General features: G+C 35.9%; 1 protein-coding gene across 1 annotated transcript in view; it reads left to right on the top strand.

The window, feature by feature from the left end:
- Window positions 1-22,265, top strand: part of Usp34 (ubiquitin specific peptidase 34) — a 180,481-nt gene that overhangs the window by 41,340 nt on the left and 116,876 nt on the right. The window contains exons 6-12 of the mRNA XM_013353501.1: window positions 678-745; window positions 5,336-5,528; window positions 7,365-7,426; window positions 11,037-11,118; window positions 11,200-11,292; window positions 21,629-21,754; window positions 21,929-22,058. Coding sequence (XP_013208955.1) covers window positions 678-745; window positions 5,336-5,528; window positions 7,365-7,426; window positions 11,037-11,118; window positions 11,200-11,292; window positions 21,629-21,754; window positions 21,929-22,058 — 754 coding nt within the window. The remainder of the gene's footprint in view (window positions 1-677; window positions 746-5,335; window positions 5,529-7,364; window positions 7,427-11,036; window positions 11,119-11,199; window positions 11,293-21,628; window positions 21,755-21,928; window positions 22,059-22,265) is intronic.

The following is a 22,265-nucleotide window of genomic DNA, read 5'->3' on the forward strand; positions in this document are numbered from 1 at the left end:
CCAGCCTGGTCTACAAGAGCTAGTTCCAGGACAGGCTCCAAAGCCACAGAGAAACCCTGTCTCGAAAAACCAAAAAAAAAAAACAAAAAAAAAAAATTTTTTTTGGTTTGTGGAGATGCCTTAGTGGTTAAGTACACTTCTTGTTTATGCAGCGCACCTGGGGTTGCTTCCCAGCATCCACAAAACAATTCTCAGTCATACAAACTCCAGATCTAGGATGCACCTGAAGCACAGAGGTACTGATAAGCTAAATATTCACAGACTTAGAATAAAATAAGCAAATCTAAGGTTTTTAAAATTATAGTTTGTGTTTTTAAGAAAAAGAGAGGAGAGAGACAATGAGCTGTCTTTTCAGCTCGTACTTCACATGCATAGTTTGTTCATGTGTGTATATATATGTGTGTGTGTGTGTATATATATATATATATTTGCTGGCACAAAGAGATGGAAAAGCGTGGTTTTAGTATTTATTTTCAAGTTAACTTTATATTATTGCATATCAATTAGATTAATTGATGAAATAGCTTTTTTCTAGCTTATTCTATTCAGAATGTATAAATGAAAGGTAGGGTTTAAGGGGCAGCCAAATATTAATTGCTCTTGTTTTAAATTAAGTGGAAGGCACTAACATTTTTCACATCTTACTTATACATTGTTTGGTTTACATTTACTTATAGATTAGGATATGGCTCCATATCCCTGCTGTCATGCAACATATTATACCATTTAGAACGTATGTTATCAGGTAAGTTCGTAAAATTTCTTCTCTCATTTATTAATTAAATTTATAACATAATTAAACAATTCATAACAATTCTGTTGCTTTTGAAAGACCCTTGTAGATATATTCTAGGGACGATTTCAGTTTATAGATCAGTATATAGTAATTTTTATGCATGTGTATGAGTTTATGTTGATATATACATTTAAAAAAATTCTTTAACCTTGTTTTTTGCATGAGTTTAGGAAGAGTTAAGTAAAGACTTAGTATGGTTTTACTGACTTTATTAGTCAATAAGTAATTTTAAGTACTTTGTTAAGGAACACCTTATTTAAAAAGTAACTGGATATACACAATTCATAAGAAATCACAACTATTAACAAGATAATTATCAGGGAAGAAATAAGAGTATGAGAGGGTAGACTATAATTTTACATGCCCGGTTTGGTTGAGTCCTGAGGAGATGGCTTTGTTGAAAAAGCATGTACACAAATGTGAGGGCCTGAGTACACCTAAAGACTGAACACCCAGGCGTGACACATGTTACGGGGAGGTGGGAATTGGAGACTGGTCCTGGAGGCTCACTAATCCTGTTTTAGTTTACTTGATGAAGTTGCAGCAAATGAGAACCTTACCGTAAAAATGATACCTTCAGCCCAACCTCTGTACATACACTCTGGTACACATGAATACATATAAAAGTTAAAGGAACGAGAAAGGTCTTTTTGAGGAGGAAGTAAATTTAATTTTTTTTATTGTTCACCTAAAAAGAAAACCTAAGATGATGTATTGTATAGCTTAGATATGAAGTGTGAGAGTATTAATTTATTTTCTTGGATTCAAATAGGAGTTCTTTGCAGTTTTCCCTCATTCATTTATTCAAGTTTTGAGTGTTTTTTATTTTTCCTAATACTGTTAGAGGTGTTGCAGAATGTCAGAGTATCAAGATTGCTTAGATGTGTTGGGTTCCTTGTAAGTAAAGCCTTATGATGGAGAACGGCTGTGAACCAGCTACTCATGTGGTGTCAGGGCAAGTGTTCTAGCATGCATAGAGACATAGAGTATGATGAAGTGGAAGTGGAGTGGTGTGAGCCTTTTGTCAGGGATAGTGTTGTTATGGTACACGTTGGAGTGCTCAGCAAGGGCAGATTATTCAGATCTTTGTAGGCTTCTGTGAGTGCTTGGGTTTAGTTTTAGCAATGGTGACTCTATTGAAGTTTTTTATTTTTTATTTTTTTAAGACAGGATTTCTCAATGTGGCTCTAGTTGTTCTGGAACTAGCACTGTAGACCAGGCTGGCCTTGAAATCACAGAGATCCACCTGCTGGGATTAAAGGCCTGCATCACTACCACCTGGCTCTGTTGAAATTTTTAAGTAGATGAATCTTAATATTTTTAAAAGACCAGTTTGGATTTTAGTAAAGTTCATGTTTTAAATACTATAAGACTTTATTAGAAGCCAAGGGACCAATTAAAAGTTCATGCCATGTCGTAGTAGAAATTACATTAGCTATACCAACATTATTGATGGCTAGATTGGAAATAGGCATATTAAGTTGTCGGAGACCAGCCTTGACAAAAATACCTCCTGCCAGGGTAAAGGCGTGGGGGTTAGAAATATAGAAAAGAATAGGAAAGCACGAATGAAAATAATAAAACAGAGGAACATATAGGATAGTATCAAGAGGGGAATTTTCAGTGAGTACTTGATTTCAACTGCTTAAAATATTCCTGACCCCAAAAGGTAGGAGTAAGACAATAAACTGCATAAACATGATACAAGGAAATGAACATACCAATTGAAAGTCTCAGGCTACATTCATAGTTAAACATTCTGTAGCTAGAACAAAGCAAGTCGCCAAGTCACTCTCACACCCTAGATCAAACACTCTGTTGGCAAACCACTCCTTGGGTGGAATCCCAAGTTATTTCCACAAAAGGGAATTCTAACTTAGTTGAATCCTTGGAGTTTTGTTTGAGGTAGGAACAAACTACTTCTCTATTCCAGGAGCAGAAGTCTGACAATTAGCCATACTTGTTGACATGAGTAAGTCTGTTGACAATAACCTTGAGAGAATAGAACTCTGATTTACAACTAGGTGGGACCTTTGTCTGGGGTTTAAGCACAATAACACCTGAAGGAACTGGAAACAAGTCCCAAACTCTATGACCTTTGGTCAATTTGGAAATAGGCCTTTTTGGGCCTCCACATTAAGTGAAAATAGAATCACTAAGACTAGTAATTATGGGGCTGTAAAGAAAAAGGTAACATTACAGGGGCTGGAGATACCTCAGTGATTATGAGCACTAGCTGCTCTTGCAGAGCACCTGAGTTCAATTTCTAGCACCCAGATGATGGTTTACAGCAGTCTACTGATCATCAATTTTAGTTCTAGGGGTTCCATTCCTTCTTCTGCCCTCTGTGGGCACCAAGCATGTCCGTGGTATGTATACATACATACAGGCAAAACACACATAAAATGAGTAAGTCTAATTTTAGAAAATTTAAAGAAAAAGAAAAATGGTAACATTGCAGATGAGACCAATACTCATACCTTCTTAGTTTCCCTTTAGCTGTGGTTATCATTAACAGTGATGCAAAAGTCAGAGAAAACATAGGTGAAACTTTGTGTTCCTTGTGAAACATTAATGTGGTGTTGGCAAATTGAAATGAACTTCCATCCGGTTCCGAAGAAAATCATTTAGTTTTCAGCATAAGGACTGGGGTATTTGTTTTGTGGGTACAGTGCTTGCTGCATAAGCATGCAGACTTAATTCAGATGCACTGTTCAGATATAAAAAAGAAGTAGAAACAGGAGAGTCCAAAGTTTTCTTGGCCAGCCAGCCATTCAGGGTGTTGAATTTAATTCCCATAACTGTGTGTAATTTCAGTTCTAGGGAAATAGATGATTATTTCTTCTGACCTTTTTTCTTTTTTTTTTTTTTTGGTTTTTCGAGACAGGGTTTCGCTGTGGCTTTGGAGCCTGTCCTGGAACTAGCTCTTTATACCAGGCTGGTCTCGAACTCACAGAGATCCGCCTGCCTCTGCCTCCCGAGTGCTGGGATTAAAGGCGTGCGCCACCATCGCCCGGCTCTTCTGACCTTTTCAAGCACTAAGCATACAAGTGGTATTCAGATATCCATGCAGGCAAAAAAATAAATATATATTTAAATAATAAAACAATAAAGTTACTATATAAAAATAGAAATAAGATAAATAATAAAATAAAAACAATAAATAAAAGTGATGGAGAGCAATTGAAGAAGGTATCCCCTGTTTACCTCTGCTCTCCATACACATGTACACAAATCACATATAACATACCACAGACATACACACCAGCAAAACATGAACAACAATCCCATCAAATTATCATCATGAAAACAGTAGTTAGAAACTAGTAGAACATATGAGGTCACTTAAAGAGAGAACAAAGAAAGAAAATATAGATGAGTCTTACATTGAAGCCTTATATCAGTTGCTTTTGCTATGTAAGCAAAGAACCCCCCTTCCACTTAGTGTTTTAAAGTAATGGGCATCTATTATTTCTCATTGTTGGTAGGATAGATATTTCAACTGATTTGGACTTGCTTGACTGAAACTGTAGTTGAGGCTAACCTTACTTATTCTGTGATTACCGGCCTAGTTTGTGTTGGCAAATGGGTATTCATTTCTGTTTGACAGTTGACTCTCTGTCAGTTGGCTTCTCATGAAGTACTAAATTGTGTCTCTTAGTGGTGGAAGTATTTGTAATAGCAGAGGACAAGCTGAATGCCTCTCCATTTTCTTTCTTTGCCAAAGCAAATTATCTGTCAAAAGTTCAGACTCAGTAGGGTAAAAAAACACTTTTTGGTGGGAGGAGTACTGGAGTCACATTTCAGGCACTTTTATATCTAGCACTGAGAGGAATATGTGGCATATGTGGCATTTTTACAGATCCTGAGGTGTTGAAAGGATGGATAACAGAGAATTAGCACTCAGAGATGTAAATCAGGGCCTGAGAAAAATTTTTTAAATCACTCCTTTATTGGTTTTTAGAAAAAAAGTAAAAAAAAAAAAAAAACCCACAGTGATTTGTATGTATACCATGACAAAGGTTTCCCTGTGTCCCAGAAGGAAGTTTGCTATTTCTTTGAAGTCATCTGATAATCTCTAGAGTGGGGATGTTAGAGGATGATACAGCATTATGGAGGAACAGACCACTAGGATAAATGACCTGGATTTTTGCAATAATCAGTTCAGATTGAACTCCCAGCAATGACACATTGTTACAGTTCACTTTTTTTAAAAAAATTGTTAATTAGAAATAGTTTAAATTGTACCTAGGTAGGTGATTTAGTTCTATCCACAGGACCCATGTAGGTAGTAGTAGAACCAACTCCCATAAGTTGTTCTGACTTCCACATCCATATTGTGACACCCCACATGCCTACACACAAAATAAATAAATGTATAAACAATTAAAACATAAGAGGAAATTTTAAATTAAGAATATTTATATATTGTAATATATAAAATGGAGATTTGGAGCAAAGAAATGTTGATGAATTTCTAATGGGGTTTTTAGAATTATTTAGTGAGTTTTGTGTATTTTCTGTTTTTGACTCATTTAGATATTTATGCAAGCTCTCTGATCAGGAGTTACGACAGAGTGCAGCTCGTAACATGGCTGACTTAATGTGGAGTACAGTGAAAGAACCATTGGATACAACACTATGCTTTGATAAAGAAAGCCTTGATCTTGCATTTAAGTACTTTATGTCACCAACTTTGACCATGAGGTTGGCTGGATTGAGTCAGATAACAGTAAGCAATGTTTCCTTTGTTTTTGATGGCTGTTTTGTTTGCTTGCTAGACAAACAATACCAGTGAAGGCCTTTATGTTCCGCTTAATGCTGTTTTACACAGAATATTTTATATTGCCTTCACCATTTTTTTTCATTTGTAAAAATAAGATGAGTGAGAGTTAGAGAGATGGCTCAGTGGTTAAGAGTGTTTGCTGCCCTTCCAGAAGACCTGGGTTTGGTTCCCATCACCCATATGTAGGCTGACAGCCTTTTGCAACTGCAGTTCCATGAAATTTGATGCCTTTTTCGGATGGTATTTTTGTATGTATGTAGGCAAAACACTCATACACATAAAATAAAATAAAAATAAATCCTTAAAAATAAGACTGAAACTTTGATTTATATTTTAGATCTGTTTGGTTTCAGAGTCTCATTATTGCTACACGATATATTTTGTTTCTGTTGAATTTCTGCACTCAAGCGTTAGCTATCTGCTTCACCCTGGATTACAGATAATTACCACTACACCACACACATATGTGTATAGTGTATGTGTTCATGTGTGTGGAACTTTGAGGTTGATATTCATGATTTCCTTAGTTGCTATCTCTCTCTCTCTGAAACAGGTTCTCTTATTAAACCTGAAGCATATATATTTGACTAGACTGCTTGGCCACTTCTTTTCAGCACTGTGATGATAAGCATATGCTGTTATACTCAGCTTTTTTATTCTGAGGATGCAAACTAAGTGTCTCATGCTTGCCATGATAAGCACTACTGAGCCATTTCTCTCTCTCCCCCCCCTTTGCTTTCTCTCTCTCTCTCTCTCTCTCTCGCTCTCTCTCGCTCTCTCGCTCTCTCTCCCCCCTCCCCCCTCCCTTCTTTGCTTTCTCTCTCTGTCTCTCCTTCCTTCTCCCACCTTCCCTTCCTTTCTTGTTTTATAAGACTATGTTATATTATGTGGCCTCAGATAAACCTTAAATTCACCACGTAGCCATGGCTGATTTTGAACTACTGATTCTTTTGCACTTCTTGGAGTGTACTGCCAAGTTTTTATTTTATTGTTGTTTGTAAGAAACATGCTATCATGAATTTGATCCTGTTTGTGCTTACTGTGTACTTGAATTTAAGGGGTGGATACAAACATGCCCTTGTTAAAAAAAATCTGCACTTAGACAGTATTTTAAGATAGAAAAATAATTAACAGTGATTATCCAGAGTTAATGATAATCTTAATGGAAGTCCCATTTGACTAACAGCAGTTGTTTTGTACATTATTAAGTACTGTTTAAAATGTGGGAGAATGAAATTAAAATCTAGATGTTGGAGTATCTCGAAGTGGGAATAGGTGAACAAACACTTTGTGTGTTACATGAATTATTTGCTGAAGACAAATAGTTGACTTTCTTAGTTTATTCTGGTTCTCGGTAGCTTTTGCTTCTATTTCTTATTTTTTGTAATGCTAGCACACTGAAAATCTAAAGTGATCTAATATGACTTAGGTGTTGGGTTTTATAAATAGCAAAATGCTTCTTGACATTTTCCCAGATAAACGACAAGTAAATTTTACTAGGAAGCCTAATGACGTATGATTTTCTCCCTAGATTGTGTTTACCTCTTTTTCCTTACTCAGCTTTATTTTCTTGAATGTGCTTAATGAAATAAAGCATATTTTTTTTGCAAAGAATTTTAGTATTAACATGATAAAATAATGTACTCGTGGTTTTATGTATTACATTTTATTATTGCAGTCTTATCAGTTGTGATCTGTGTAACAAGTTTATTGTGTTTCTTGCCATTTGCCAACAGCTTTCATGTTTAAAAAAAACCCTTAACTTCTTTTCTTTAATCTTAGAATCAGCTTCATACTTTCAACGATGTGTGCAATAATGAATCATTGGTATCAGACACAGAAACGTAAGTGGGATCATTAGTTGATATAGAGTTATACTTTTTTTTTTAAAGACTTGCTTTGGCTGTTACGGAATTCACTGTGTAGGCAAGGTTGGCTTCAGATCTGTCTGCTTCGGACTCCTGAATGCCTCCATTAAAGTTGTATGCCATTATGCCTGGCTGAAGTATACCATGTTGTTTCTGGTTTTATAGCAAATATAGTTGTGTTTTTATTTGATTTGAAGAAATTATTGGAAATCTTTATCTTGTGGCTTCAGTTTGAATAAAAAATATATATTTCAGTGTTGGCGAGATGCTTAGTGGTTAAGAACAGTAGCTGCTTTTCCAGAGGACTCAGGTCAATTGACTCAGAACTGCAACTCTAAGGATCTCATTTTCTCCTGGCCTCTATGAGCAGTACTGTGTATATCTGCACGTGCATATATTCACACACACACACACACACGTATGAATATAAAGTTCTTTTAAATAACAACATACATTAGTTTCTGAGAGACCTAGTCATTAAGACTTCTTGCTTCCAGAGGATCTGAGTTCAGTTCCTAGTACCCTTGTTTGGTGGCTTTCAAACACTTAAACTCCAGGGAGTCAACACTCTTTTGGCCTCTACAGATCTGCGCACACATATATTAACCTGACAAGAAGCTCAACTACATGAAGCAGAGCTGGGTGTGGTAGTAAACACCTGTAATTCTTACATTTAGTAGGTAGAGAAAGCAGGATCAGGAGTTTAAGATGATTCTCAGTTTTCTAACAAATGTGAAACAAAACTCTGCTATAGAGCAAGAGTGACTCAAAAAAAATAAGCAGGGGTGTGTGTGTGTGTGTGTGCAAGACTTATTAAAACCACAGTGAAATAATAATTGGTCAGTGTAACAGCTATAATAAAAAAATGTAGGGGGCTGGAGAGATGGCTCAGTGGTTAAGAGCATTGCCCACTCTTCCAAAGGTCCTGAGTTCAATTCCCAGCAACCACATGGTGGCTCACAACCATCTGTAAAGAGGTCTGGCGCCCTCTTCTGGCCTTCAGAATACACAGAATATTGTATATATAATAAATAAATATTTAAAAAAAATAAAAAAAATGTAGTAATTGAGTATAAGGGTTTTCAATCTTAGTACTTAGTGTCTATTATGAAAAATAAGAACATACAGTCCAAATACCTGCACACGAATGTAACTAGCAACTGAAAAGTAGAAAATACACTGATACCCATCAAAAGTAAGTGGAGAAACAGAATGATACAACATTGCACAATGTAATGGTATTTAACAATAAAAAGAATGGTGTATTAGTACAAGTACAAAATAGATAAATATAATAATTGGATAAACACTAGTGTATTTGAATGGTGTAATACTATTAGGAAATAAAAAATACACACTACTAGTCAGGTGGTGGTGGCGCACGCCTTTAATCCCAACACTTGGGGTGCAGAGGCAGGCAGGTCCCTGTGATTCAAGGTCAGCCTGATCTACAGAGCGAGTTCCAGGACAGACTCCAAAGGTACACAGAGAAACCCCGTCTTGAAAAACCATGCCAAACCAAAACATAAAGAAAACCACATACTACCATGTGAGTAAACCTAGTAAATGTATAAAAAGTTTGGATTCTTGTTTCTGGAGAGAGGGCTCAACAATTAAGAGCATTTACTGCTTTTTTTTTTTTTTTTGTGGTTTTTCGAGACAGGGTTTCTCGAAACCTGTGGTGGCCTCGAACTCGCAGAGATCTGCCTGCTTCTGCCTCCCAAGTGCTGGGATTAAAGGCGTGCACCACCACCCAGCGCACTTACTGCTTTTCTTGAGGATCTGTTTGGTTCCTAGAACCCATATTGGGTGACTCAACACCACTTGTAACTCCAGCTTGAGAGATCCAACACTCTGTTCTGTCCTCCTTAGATACCAGGCCGGTCTGTATAGTTTATCTATACAGATATACCCACATACTCATAAATAAAATTATTGTTAATATTTTATATATAATTTTTATATATTTATAAATAATTTATATATTTAATTTATGTATAATTAATCTATATAATGAAACAGTACTATTCAGCAGAATAAAAGAAAAGTTCTGTGATAGAGGCCTTTCCTCACATGAATGAAGTCCTGTGTTCAATACCTATTATGAATATAAATAACAATATAAATAGGTAAAGTTTGGTATATTACAACAGAAATAAAACTGAAACAAAAAATGTAGATCTTAGAAGCTGGCTCTGTGGGTTTATTACTGGCCATGTAAAGTCAAGAATGTAATTTGGATTTCCAATCCACATAGAGTGCAAAATGGACCTTGCTAGAATCCCAAGGCTTGGAAGGCAAAAACATCGCTGGAACAAGCTGGATAGCTAGACTAATTGAATTGGTGAGCTCTTGGTTCAGTATATAAGATAGAGAGTAGTTAAGGAAGACACGCAGCATACGCCTCTAGTTTCCACATCTACCTACCTGATTACAAATACAGCACAGCACAGTGTAGGTGTACAAGCTTTGAGTATGGCATGCACAAAGCCCATAGGCTCAATCCTTAGAACATATCTGCCTGCTTTCCCCAAGACCCAATGAAAAATAACATATAAATATCATACAATTCCATTTACTTGAAATCCTTATGAATTGATAAATTATGTTGACAGAAAATAGACTAATAAAACTGGAAATGAGAACAAGGACTGACTTATTGCAAATGGGAGATAGCAAATAAGATTTTTCTGAAGGGATGGAAATATTTGTTAAAATGTGTTGTAAGCATTTCATTCAGAACAGGTGAATTTTGTTTGTGTAATATGTATATCTTAAAGTTTTAAAAAATACTCAATTTAGTCTCCAACAGTATTCACTCTTTGTTTGCTCTATTTTTTTTCATGCTGTTTATACAATATCTTACCTACTAGTCCTTAAAACTTAAGGTAAATGGTCATTCTAAAAATGACCCACCTTGGCCCTAAACAAACATGTTGCTTTTCTTTTGCTTTCCTTGAGATAAGTGTCACTGTGTAGCTCTAGATGTCCCAGAATTGATTACTAAAGAATGTGGTGGCCTTTTACCCCTAAGTGCTGTGGTTGAGGTTTTATTTTATTTTGGTGGATTTCATATAGTAATTATCCAAATTAAATCTTACAGATCATATCTTGAGTAGAACTACCCAGAGATAATTAAAATATATAAGTATTGTTTTTGTGATTTTCTTCTGTACATAACTTCATTCATTTTGAAGCTTCATTAGTATTAGGAAGGAGACATGCAATTTGTTCTTGGGTATAATTCTTTATGTTTTCAACTCTTAGGTAACTACTTCCTACTTTGCTTAATTCATCATAGAAGTGGTATTGCAAAATTTTCCCCAAATGCTCCAGTGCCTATTGTGGAAATTAATGTCTGGGAGCAAAGTCTAAGGACTTGGTAGCTGGTGTTGTTACCTTAACTTTTCAGTTGTTAATTGTTTGTAAATTCAGGGTATACTTATTTTAGTTATGCTTTGTAGTATTGTGAACAATTTTTTATAATTCTTTGTATTGTATGGAAGCAAATCTAGGTTTTCTTTTGTGTCTTTTTTGACATGAGAAAATTGCTTTAAAAATTATTTTTTCAATCATTTGATCCTAGGTCTATTGCAAAAGAACTTGCTGACTGGCTTATTAGCAACAATGTAGTGGAACATATATTTGGACCAAATTTACATATTGAGGTTTGTGGACAGTTATATTGGTTATCTATTATATAAAGGCACTTTAAATAAAAATAACTACACCAAGTTTTCCTTTTTTAGATTATTAAGCAGTGCCAAGTGATTTTGAATTTCTTGGCAGCAGAAGGACGACTGAGTACTCAGCATATTGACTGCATTTGGGCTGCAGCACAGGTGATACTAATACTTCATATTTAATTAATGCTTTTTTAAATGTTCTAAACGCTACTGTTATGAAAGATAACGAAGACATGAGGAAGATATGATAGGGACCTCTAAGGTTTGGGTTGAGTCCATGTGTTATTATGTTACTGATAGAAGGCAGGCTGTTAGAATCACTAAACTTACAGAAACTACTCAGTTTTAATAAAGACATTTTCCTGTTATTTATAAAATCGACACTTATAACATGATATTACGATTGTTACATGTTTCTTTTCTGTGGCAGCCAGCCTCCTTGCCTCCTTGCCTTCCTTCTTAGAATCAGGCTCTCACTATGTAGATCTAGACGGCCCATCCACTGACTTCTGCTGAGTGCTGGGATTAAACGCTTTGCCAGCATGCCTGGATGTTGTGCTATTTTTTTTTCTTTAACTTTTTGAGTAGCCCTGTATCCATCTGAAAAATTCAAAAATCTAAAACATGAAAGTATAATATGACTGGAGAGATGGCTTAGAGGATAAGAAAACTTAGAGGATAAGTTAGAGGACTTAAGTGTTGGTTCCCAAGCTCATGTCAAGTGACTCGCAAATGCCTGAAAGCATTTACACACGAAATAGAAATCCACATGTACATTTTTAAAAAGAGAGAGAGAGCACCAAATACCAGTGGCTCATGATACTGGCCCTGGAATCCTCATGAATACCAGAAGTATTTATCATTTTTCTTGCACCTTAGTCTCTGAAGCAGTTTTTTTAGTCCCTTGTAATAAGTCAAACATATACATAGCTCAGTATATATATATATATATATATTTTTTTTTTCTCTTTTGTTTTCATAAATATTGTATTCCCACAGACTTGTGTTTTATTATTTATTTTGGTTAGTTTCATATTCTGAAAACATGGTGCTATGTAGATTAGGCTACCCTGGAATTTATCTTCCTGAGTGTTGGGATTATAGGCATGAACTAACAGTTTAAACCCAGCCGTCTGTCCATCTAATCTAATCTATGATTATATAGCTTTCAAAAGATTTAGACGTAATTTATACATATGTGTGAGCTTCTATATGCGCACCATTTGTGTGGGGGAAAAAACAATAAAACAAAATTCCTATGTCAGATCTCCTGGAACCAGTTGTGATGCAGTTTTGAGCTTCTGTGTTGGTGGTGAACCCAACACAGGTATTCTGCAAGAGTACTGTGTGATCTTGATCAGGGAGTCGTCTCTAGCTTGCTTAATACTTTTGTTTAAGACTGTGGTGTCATCATTTAGATGTGAAATAATTTTAAAAAATCCATTCATGGGCATATTTTCTTCTGGACATTCTATTATAAAGGATACTGTTGTAGTATCTGATCGTTATTACTTACTCATGCAAAACTTTTATGTAGGATTAATTCCTACTGAAGTAGAATTAATATGTTAAAACAGAGTGTGCTTTTCTTGTGATTATTTATAGGGAAGTGCCACTTTTTTCTCAGCTTCCCTTATTTACTGTCATTAAACTTGATTCTTACTCTTTCTTTTGCTAATTTGGTGAGTGAAAAGAGAGATTAGTATTTTATTTTGCATTTATTGTATTATGAATGGGATTGAGATACTTTTTATATCTTTTCTGGGAATATCTGCTTATATTATTTGTTGTTTATTGATTGCTTTATTTGTTTATTCTTTTTTTAAACATTTATTTATTTGCGGTGGGGCTCATATGCCATGGCATCCATGTGAAATCTGGACAATTTGTGGGAGTTGATTCTTTCTGCCATCTTAGTGTTGGGAATCAAACTCAGATAGGCTTGGAGGCAGATATCTTTACCCACTGAGTCATCTTAGTGGCCCTTTGATCTTTTTTTTTTTTTTTGGATTGTGTGTGTATCTGTGGTGTTCATATTCAAACCCAGTGCCTCTCATGTATCTGAACAAGTTTTTTTTTTTTTTTTTTTTTTTTCTCCGAGGCAGGGTTTCTCTGTAGCTTTGGTGCCTATCCCGGAACTAGCTCTTGTAGACCAGGCTGGCCTCGAACTCACAGAGATCCGCCTGCCTCTGCCTCCCGAGTGCTGGGATTAAAGGCGTGCACCACCACCGCCTGGCCTGAACAAGTTTTTAATAAAATGATTTTCACTTAATTTTTCCTTTTAAAGTAATCCATTTTTATTATTTTAGTTATGTATATGTGTGTGGGGGTTGTGTGTGGGTAATGTGCCACATGATTGCTGGTGTTCGAGTTGGCCAGTCGTTGGATTTCCTGGAAGTACAGTTATAGGAGGTTGTGAGCTATCTGACATGTGTGCTGGAAATGGATCTTGGGTCTTGTGGAAGAGCAGTGCTCTTAACCTTTGAGTCATATATCTAGACACTATGTATACATTTTATTTATTTACACATGCACAGTGATGGCATTCATTTTAAAGTATGTGATTGTTTTTCTAGCCTGTGTCATTTGTGTCATAAAATACTTTTATTTTTCTTAGATTATAAAATAATTAAATTACCCTTTATATTCTTCCTGTGTATTTTTTGTTAGTATTTTATATTCTCATCTTAGATTCAACTAAAATTTATCTTGGTTTAAGGATTCATATATTCATTTTTTTTCTATCATTCATTTTATGTATTTCTCCCAGATTCATTTGTACAGTAACTCATCCTTCCCTCAGTGACATTTACTTTTGGTGGTTTTGTAAACTTAGTACTTTAGACTGCCTTACTTCTTTGTTTGTATAGTCATGATACATAGCTGGGATTGCTAACTTCATGGTCTATAGTCTGGTCTTTTTCTTCCACATTCACATTCTTACCTAGTCCCTTTTGCTCCTTAGAGTAGTGGTTCTCAACCTCTTATGCTTTGACCCTTGAATATAGTTTCTCATGTTATGGTGACTCCAACCATAAATTATTTTTGTTGCTACTTTATAACTAATTTTGTTACTGTTATCAATTGTAGTAGAGAAATAACCTGTTTTTTAATGGTCTTAGGTGACTCCTGTGAAAGGGTTGTTTTGATCCCCAAAGGAATCCTGACTCACAAGTCGAAAATTTCTACATTATGTTTTATATGTTTAACAGCATCTTTTTGTTTGTTTGTTTGTTTGTTTTTGTTTTTGTCAAGATGGGATTTCTCTGTATAACAGTTCTTGCTGTTCTGTAACTCTCTTTGTAGACCAGCTGGTCTTGAACTCACTGAAATCTGCCTGCCTTTGTCTCCCCAAGTCCCAGGACTAAAGGTATGCACCACCACTACCCAGCTATTTAACAGCTTTTTCTTTTTATATATAGACTTGTCTGCCCTGGAACTGACTGTGTAGACCAGGATGCCTTCAAAACTTAGAGATCTGCCTTCTTCTGCCACCATACCTAGATGAAGTAACCTTCTTTGTCTTTTTTTATCAGTTAGGGTTAAAGTCTATTGTGTCAGGTACTGTAATATAAATCCTTACCTTTCCTGGTTGTATTTGCTTTGGAATACCTCTTTTTTCATTCTTTCATCCTAAAATAGCTTTTTTCTGTGACGGTAAGGTATGTTTCTTGGAGACACGAATAGATGTCTCCTGTCTTTTCATCTAATTTGTTTGTCTCTGTCTTATATTTTTTTAATGATTTATTTGTTTTCATTTTATGTGCATTTTTTTTTGTTATTTTTTTTTTCCCTGCATGCATGTCTTTGCGAATGCATAGATTTCCCTGGAGGTAGTTACAGGTAGTTGTGAGCTGCCATGTGGGTGCTAGTAATTGAACCTAGGTCCTCTGGAAGAATGGCCAATGCTCTTAAGGAATGAACCATCTCGTCTTTCCAGCCCCCTTCCCCCTTTTTAATTTTAAATTTTAGCCTGCCAGTGTTGTCTTACACCTTTTATTTCAGCATTTAGGAGGCAGAGGCAGGCAGATCTCAGTGAGTTTGAGACCAGCCTGGTCTACAGAGTGAGTTCCAGGGCAGGCTCCAAAGCTACAAAGAGAAACCCTGTATTGGGAAAGAACAACAACAACAAAACCATAAAACCAAAATTTTACATCCATGGTTTTGCTTGCGTGTTCTGTCTTCATTGTGTGCATCTAGTACCTATGGAAGTCAAAGAAGGTTTTGATTCCTGAAACTGAAGTTATAGGCAGTTGTGAGCTGTCATGTGGGTGCTGGGAATTAAACACTGGTCCTTTGAAGAGCATCTAGTGCTCCTAACCATTAAGCCATCTCTCAAGCTCTAGCCTGTGTCTCTGTTTTTACATTTATTTATTTTCTTCTTTGTTTGTTTGTTATATACCAATACCAGTTCCTCATCCCCTCCCCCCATCTGATCTCAGAGACGATAAGCCTCCTCTGGGAAGACTGGGAAGACAACTAATTGCGTCCCATCACCTCCTTGAGGCAGGACCATCCCTTACCCCACCCTGGTGCCTAGTGCCTAGGTTGAGTAAGGTATCTCTCCATAGAGAATGGGCTCCACAAAGTCAGTTCATATTTTAGGGTTAGATCCTGGTCCCACTATACTGTCCAGGTCACACCATTGTCACTTGCCTTCATAAGGCCTAGTTCAGTCCTTTGAAGGTTCTCCAGTTGTCTGTCTGGAGTCAGTGAGATTCCAATAGCGTGGGTCAGCTGATTCTGTGGGTTTCCCCACCATGGTCTTGACACCTTTGTTCATAATTTCTTGCTCCTCTCTCTCTTTCACTGGACTCCAGGAGCTTGGTGCAGTGGTTAGTTGTGGATCTCTTCATCTGCTTTCATCTGTTTGTGGATGAGGGTTCTAGCTTCTCTGGGATTGTGGACTGGTTATCCCTTTGCTTTATGTCTGATATCCACTTACTTATGAGTAAGTACATACCATGTTTGTCTTTCTGGATCTGCTTTTTCTCACTCAAGATATTTGTTTATAGTTCTATCCATTTGCCTGCAAATTTCAAGATGTCATTGTTTTTTTACTGCTGAATAGTACTCCATTGTGTAAATGTACCACATTTTATTTATGAATTCTTCTGTGGAGGGGCATCTTGGTTTCCAGGTTCTGGTTATTACAAATAATGCTGCTGTAAACATAGTTGAGCAAATATTCTTGTAGTATGAGTGTGTATCCTTTGGGTATAAGCCCAAAAGTGGTATTACTAGGTCTTAAGGTAGATTGATTCTCAGTTTTCTGAGAAATGCTGTGCTGTTTACCAAAGGTGCTGTACAAGATTGCATTCTCTCCAGCATGAGCTGTCATCAGTGTTTTCAATCTTAGTCATTCTTTTCTTTTTTTCTCATGAAAGAACAATTTATTGCTCCCTCCTATTTCTTTTACATTCATTTTTTACAGTACCCCAACTAAGAGCTAAGTTTAGGGGTTTATATGTTTGCATCATCCCCTAGACTATCAATTGCATAATAATAAGCATTATGTTCAATTTAGTTCTGAGCTGAAAATCTGCAGAGTACCTGACTCATTGTTTGCACTAAACTGTCTATTTAGTGATTAATGAATTAATACACAAGCACAAAACTTACATTTGGAACTTGAGATGCTTGATTCTCTCAAGCATCAAGGAAAACCGTATCATAATCAGAAGTTTTCCTGAATAATTAGAAGAAAAGCAATTTACAGAAAAATGTTTTGAAGTCCATTAGTAGAAAATGAACTTCAGAAAAATGTGGCTAATAATTAAAATGATTCTTCCACCTTCAGCATAGTAGTAGTAGTAGTAATAATAATAATAATAATAATAATAATAGGAAATTTAAATTTGGACACTCTTGTGCCACAAATTTGGACACTCAATCTTATTCATTCTGATCAGTGTAAGATGGTATGTCAGAATTGTTTTGATTTGCATTTCTCTGATGGCTAAAGTTGTTGAGCATTTCCTTAAGCGTCTTGTTGGCCAGTTGAGATTCTTCTGTTGAGAATTCTCTGTTTAGATCAGTACCTCATTTTTAAATTGGATTATTTGGCATTTTGATGTCTAGTTTCTTGAATTCTTTGCTTATTTTGGAAATCAGCCCTCTGTCAGATGTCGGATTGGTGAAATCTTTTTTTTTATGTTTATTTATTATGCATACAGTATTCTGTGTTTATGCCTGCACGCCAGAAGAGGGCACCAGACCCCATTACAGATGGCTGTGAGCCACCATATGGTTGCTGGGAATTGAACTCAGAACCTTTGGAAGAGCAAATAATGCTCCTAACCTCTGAGCCATCTCTCCAGCCCCCGTGAAATCTTTTCCTATTCTGTAGGCTGCTGTTTTGTCTTGCTGGCCGTGTCCTTTGCTTTACAGAAACTTCTCGGTTTCAGAAAGTCGCGTTTATTAATTGTTGCTCTCAGTGTGTATGTCACTGGTATGCTTTTTAGGAAGTGGTATCCTGTGCCAATGTGTTCAAGGGTACTTCCACTTTCTCTTCTATGAGGTTCAGTGTGGATTTATGTTGAGGTCTTTGATCCATTTGGAGTTTTGTTCATGGGGATAGATACAGATATCTATTTGCGTTCTTCTACATGTTGACATCCAGTTATACCAGCACCATTTGTTGAAGATGTTTTCTTTTTTTTTTATTTTATACTTTTGGCTTCTTTGTAAAAAAAAAAAAATCAGTTGTTCATAGGTGTTTGGGTTAATATCAGACTCTTGGATTCTGTTGGTCCACCTGTCTATTTTTGTGCCAATACCAAGCTGTTTTCATTACTGTAACTCTTATAATAGAGTTTAACATCAGGGATTGGTGATGCTGCCAGATGTTCCTTTATTGTACAGGGCTGTTTTGGCTATCCTGGATTTTTTTTTCATATGAAATTTAATATTGTTCTTTCAAGGTTTATTAATTGTGCTGGGATTTTGATGGGGATGTCACTGAATCTGTAGATTGCTTTTGGTAAGATTGTCATTTTTACTGTGTCAATTCTACCTTTCCAGGAGAATAAGAATAGGAGATCTTTCCATTTTCTGATCTTTCAATTTCTTTCTTCAAAGACTTAATTTTCTTGTCATACAGGTCTTTTGCTTATTTGGTTAGAGTTACCCCAAGATATTTTAATGTTTGTGACTGTTATGAAGGGTGATATTTGTTTGATTTTTTTTTTTTCTCAGTCTGTTTATCAGCTGTATATAGGAGGGCTACAGGTTGTGTTTTTGGTGGTTTTTTATTTTTTTGAGTTAATTTTTTATCCTGCCACATTATTAAGGTATTTATCATCTGTAGGAGTTGCCTGGCAGAATTTTTGGGGTCACTGAAGTATACTATCATATCATCTGTAAATAGTGAAAGTTTGGCTTTTTTCTTTTTAATTTTTATCCCCTGATCTCCTTTTGTTGTCTTACTGCTCTAGCCAGAACCTCAAATACTATATTGAATAGATATGGAGAGAGTAGACAAACTTGTCTTGATCCTGATTTTAGTGGAATGACTTAGGCTCTCCATTTAGTTTGATGTTGACTTGCTGTATATTGCTTTTATTGTGTTTAGGTATACCTGATATATCCAAGAATTTTATCATGAAGGGATAGTGTCTTTTTTCAAAGACCCTTTTTCAGCACCTAATGAGATGATCATGTGACCTTTTTTCTTTTAGTTTGTTTATATGGTGGATTACATGGACAGATTTTCATATGTTGAACCATCCCTGCCTCTCTGGGATGAAGCCTACTTGGTTGTGGTGGATGATATTTCTGATGTGATCTTGGATTCGGCTTGTCATTGTTTATTGAATATTTTTGCTTGAATGTTCATGAGGAAACTTGGTAGTGGCAGATTTTGGAGAAGTGTTGTGCTCCTTACCTTCTTTGAACATGCTCTGTTTCTGTGTTTTAAGTAGATTTGGAGTTTATTATTTCAGTTAATGTAAATTCTAAGCCTAGGTTTAAGAGAAAGAAAAGTGGTAATTAGAAAGTAAGATATACTTGAGAACCATGAGTATGGAATTCTCAAAGGTGAGTTGCCTCCTTAGACAGTAGCAATTTTTATGTGTGTGGATGTTTTACCTGAATGTGTGTATGTGTACCACTTGCATGCCTAGTACTTGCAGTGGCCAGATGGAAGTGTCTGATTCCCAGGAATAGGATTTAAAGAAGGTTCTGAGCCACCATGTGGCTGCTTGAATCCAAACCCAGGTTCTCTGAAGAGCAGCCAGTGATCTTAACCACAGAGCCATTTCTCAGCCCATACTTTTTAATACTTTTGACTTCTTTTGTATGGAGGTTACTAATGTGTGCTAATCAATTTCGGGGGGGGGTGCAGTAGTCTTTTTGCCTTGGTTTTTCAATTATTTGCTTTGGGGACAAGTTATTTGGGATTCATTCAGTCATTATTTGATTTTCTCTTAATTCTGTCACATATTCGAGTATATACATGTTTTTCTTTCTGTAGTTATGCACAAGTATGTGCATTTGAAGGCCTTAGGTCCACATTAGGTATATTCCTTACTCATGCTCTACCTGTGGCTTTTCTTTTGTTTTGTTTTTTTATTTTTTAGATGAATGTTTTTTCGTTTAACCTGGAGGTCACTTAGCTAGACTAGCTTGACCAGCAATCCCTGGAATTATTCTGTCTTTTTATGTGTTATAGGATTATAGGTGCACGACCATGCCTAGTTTTTTACATGAATGCTCAGTATGTGAATCATGGTCTCATGTGTTTGTGTGCTTTATTGACTGGGTTTGGCAAGGGTTGCAAGTGCTCTTAACCCATTGAGACATCTCTCCAGCCTCTCTGATATTTCTTACAGCTCACACCTAGGTTTAAACCCCTGTGGTGTATATTTCCATTTCAATTATTGGACTTTTCAGCTTTAGGTGGTTTTTTTTTTAACTTTGTTTTTTAAATTGTTCTATTCATGATCTTTTGTTTAGTCATTCTTTTCTTGAAGGATTTCTTTTAACCCCTTTTAGATAATGTGGAAGTCAGAGAACAAATTGCAGAAATCAGTTCTTTCCTTAAGCCATATAGGTATAAGGTATAGGGATTGAACTCAGGTATATTTAGCTGCTGATCCATCTTGCTGGTCTTCTATGCCATGTACTCTTATCTTCTTATTTGTCTTAAAGTGTTCTTTTTGTCCCCATATCTCTGTTTCTGTCTGTCTGTCTCTCTTTGTGTGTTTGTGTGTATGTGTGTGAGTGAGATGAGAGACAAACAGGCTCTTTTTATTGCTGTGTAGATCAGTCTGGCCTCAGAATGATAGATTCACCTCCCTTTGGTTTTCAAAGTGTTGGGTTTAAGGATGTGTACTACCCTTGGGCCTTTGAAAGGTTTTTGCAATGTACAGGGTTGAAAATTCTTTTCCAGTTTGTCTGAAGATGGTAATCCTTCTGAAACATTTGTTATCTTTTCCTCTTTCTTTTCTTTTTCTTTCTTCTTCCCCCCTCTTTTTTTTTCTTTTCCTTGTGAGGCAGTATTTCCTGTAGCCTAAGTTGACCTTAAACTCAGCATTCGCCACGACTCACCTTACTCTTCTGTCTCAAGTGCTATGTTGTCCTGTTTCCTAATGCCCTGCTACTCTCTTCATTGTAAGGGGATCTATCTACCTTCTGTTTCTTTGTTGTCATGGAATACTAGAGTCTGGTCCATCAGTCAGCCCCTCCCTCCCTCCCTCCTTCCTTTTTTCTCTTCTCTTTTTTTCCTTTCTTTTGTTTTTCCTTATAGGCTTTCTGTCTTTTTATGTGTTATAGGATTACATGCTCCATCACCACCCGGCTATTCTTGGTTTTAATTGCCTACAGTATAGTCATTTTTTTTTAAAGATTGGTTTATTATGTATACAGTGTTCTGTCTTCAGGCATGTCTGCATGTCGGAAGATCTCATTATAGATGGTTGTGAACCACCAAGTGTTTGCTGGGAATTGAACTCATGACCTCTGTGAGAGCAGCCAGTGCTCTTACACCTGAGCCATCTCTCCACCCATATTGCCATTATTTTTAGCATTGGTGATCATACCAAGGTTTCGCACTCTAATACTTCATCACTGATCTATTTCCCAAAGCCCGTTAAATTTTTTTTATATTAATGATATTGGAATTCTCATTACTAGAATTCTGAAAGCTTTTATTTGCTTCCCTTTTCTGACTAGAAATTAGCTTGTAGTTTGTTTGGCTAAGATAAATCAGTTAAATTTTGTTTTCAATTTTTTAAAATAGTGCCATTTACACTATAAATCAGTATTTTACCAGTATATAAAGTTTTTGTCGATTTTACAACCTAGTTTTTTCTAATTTTTTTAAAAATAACAAGAAAAGCATCATTTATCATATTCCAACGCTTAAATGCAATAGAGGATTATAGAGGAGTCAAGCTGGACTGGGAATACAGCACAGTGGTACAACCTAGCTTTTTCATATCAATAAATTTCCTTGGGGGAACTTGTTAAACTTTTGTTTCTTATTTTATAGCTCAAACACTGTAGTCGATATATTCATGACTTATTCCCTTCACTCATCAAGAATCTGGATCCTGTGCCACTTAGACATTTACTTAATCTGGTCTCAGCTCTTGAGCCAAGTGTTCATACTGAACAGGTAATACATTGAGAATAAATTCATATGTTTTGTTTCTTGAATGTTAGAATTTCGCATAATTGTTCAAATAGCGTAAGTTATAGTTTATGTACTATTTAAATTCATTTAGAATTTTTAAATTTCTTATATGTCTGCCCTGCCCCAGAGGCTCTAACCTTAATCTTTCTCTTTTAGACACTGTACTTGGCATCCATGTTAATTAAAGCTTTGTGGAATAATGCACTTGCCGCTAAGGCCCAACTATCTAAACAGAGTTCTTTTGCATCTTTATTAAACACTAATATGCCCATTGGAAATAAAAAAGGTTAGTCAAATATATTGTTGTTTGAAATAACTTGTATTGGATTTTGAGTTTATTAATAAGGTGTCAATTTTTTCCTGGTAGTACAGTTTGAACACTCCTAATCTGAAAATTCATATCACTCCAAATCCAACATCTTTGTTGAATAAAGACATACATAGAAAGTCCTACATCTTTTCTAACTATCGCCATCTCGTCATAAGTGTACTA

Source organism: Microtus ochrogaster, unplaced genomic scaffold, assembly GCF_000317375.1.
Source record: "Microtus ochrogaster isolate Prairie Vole_2 unplaced genomic scaffold, MicOch1.0 UNK9, whole genome shotgun sequence".
Classification (NCBI taxonomy): Eukaryota; Metazoa; Chordata; class Mammalia; order Rodentia; family Cricetidae; genus Microtus; species Microtus ochrogaster.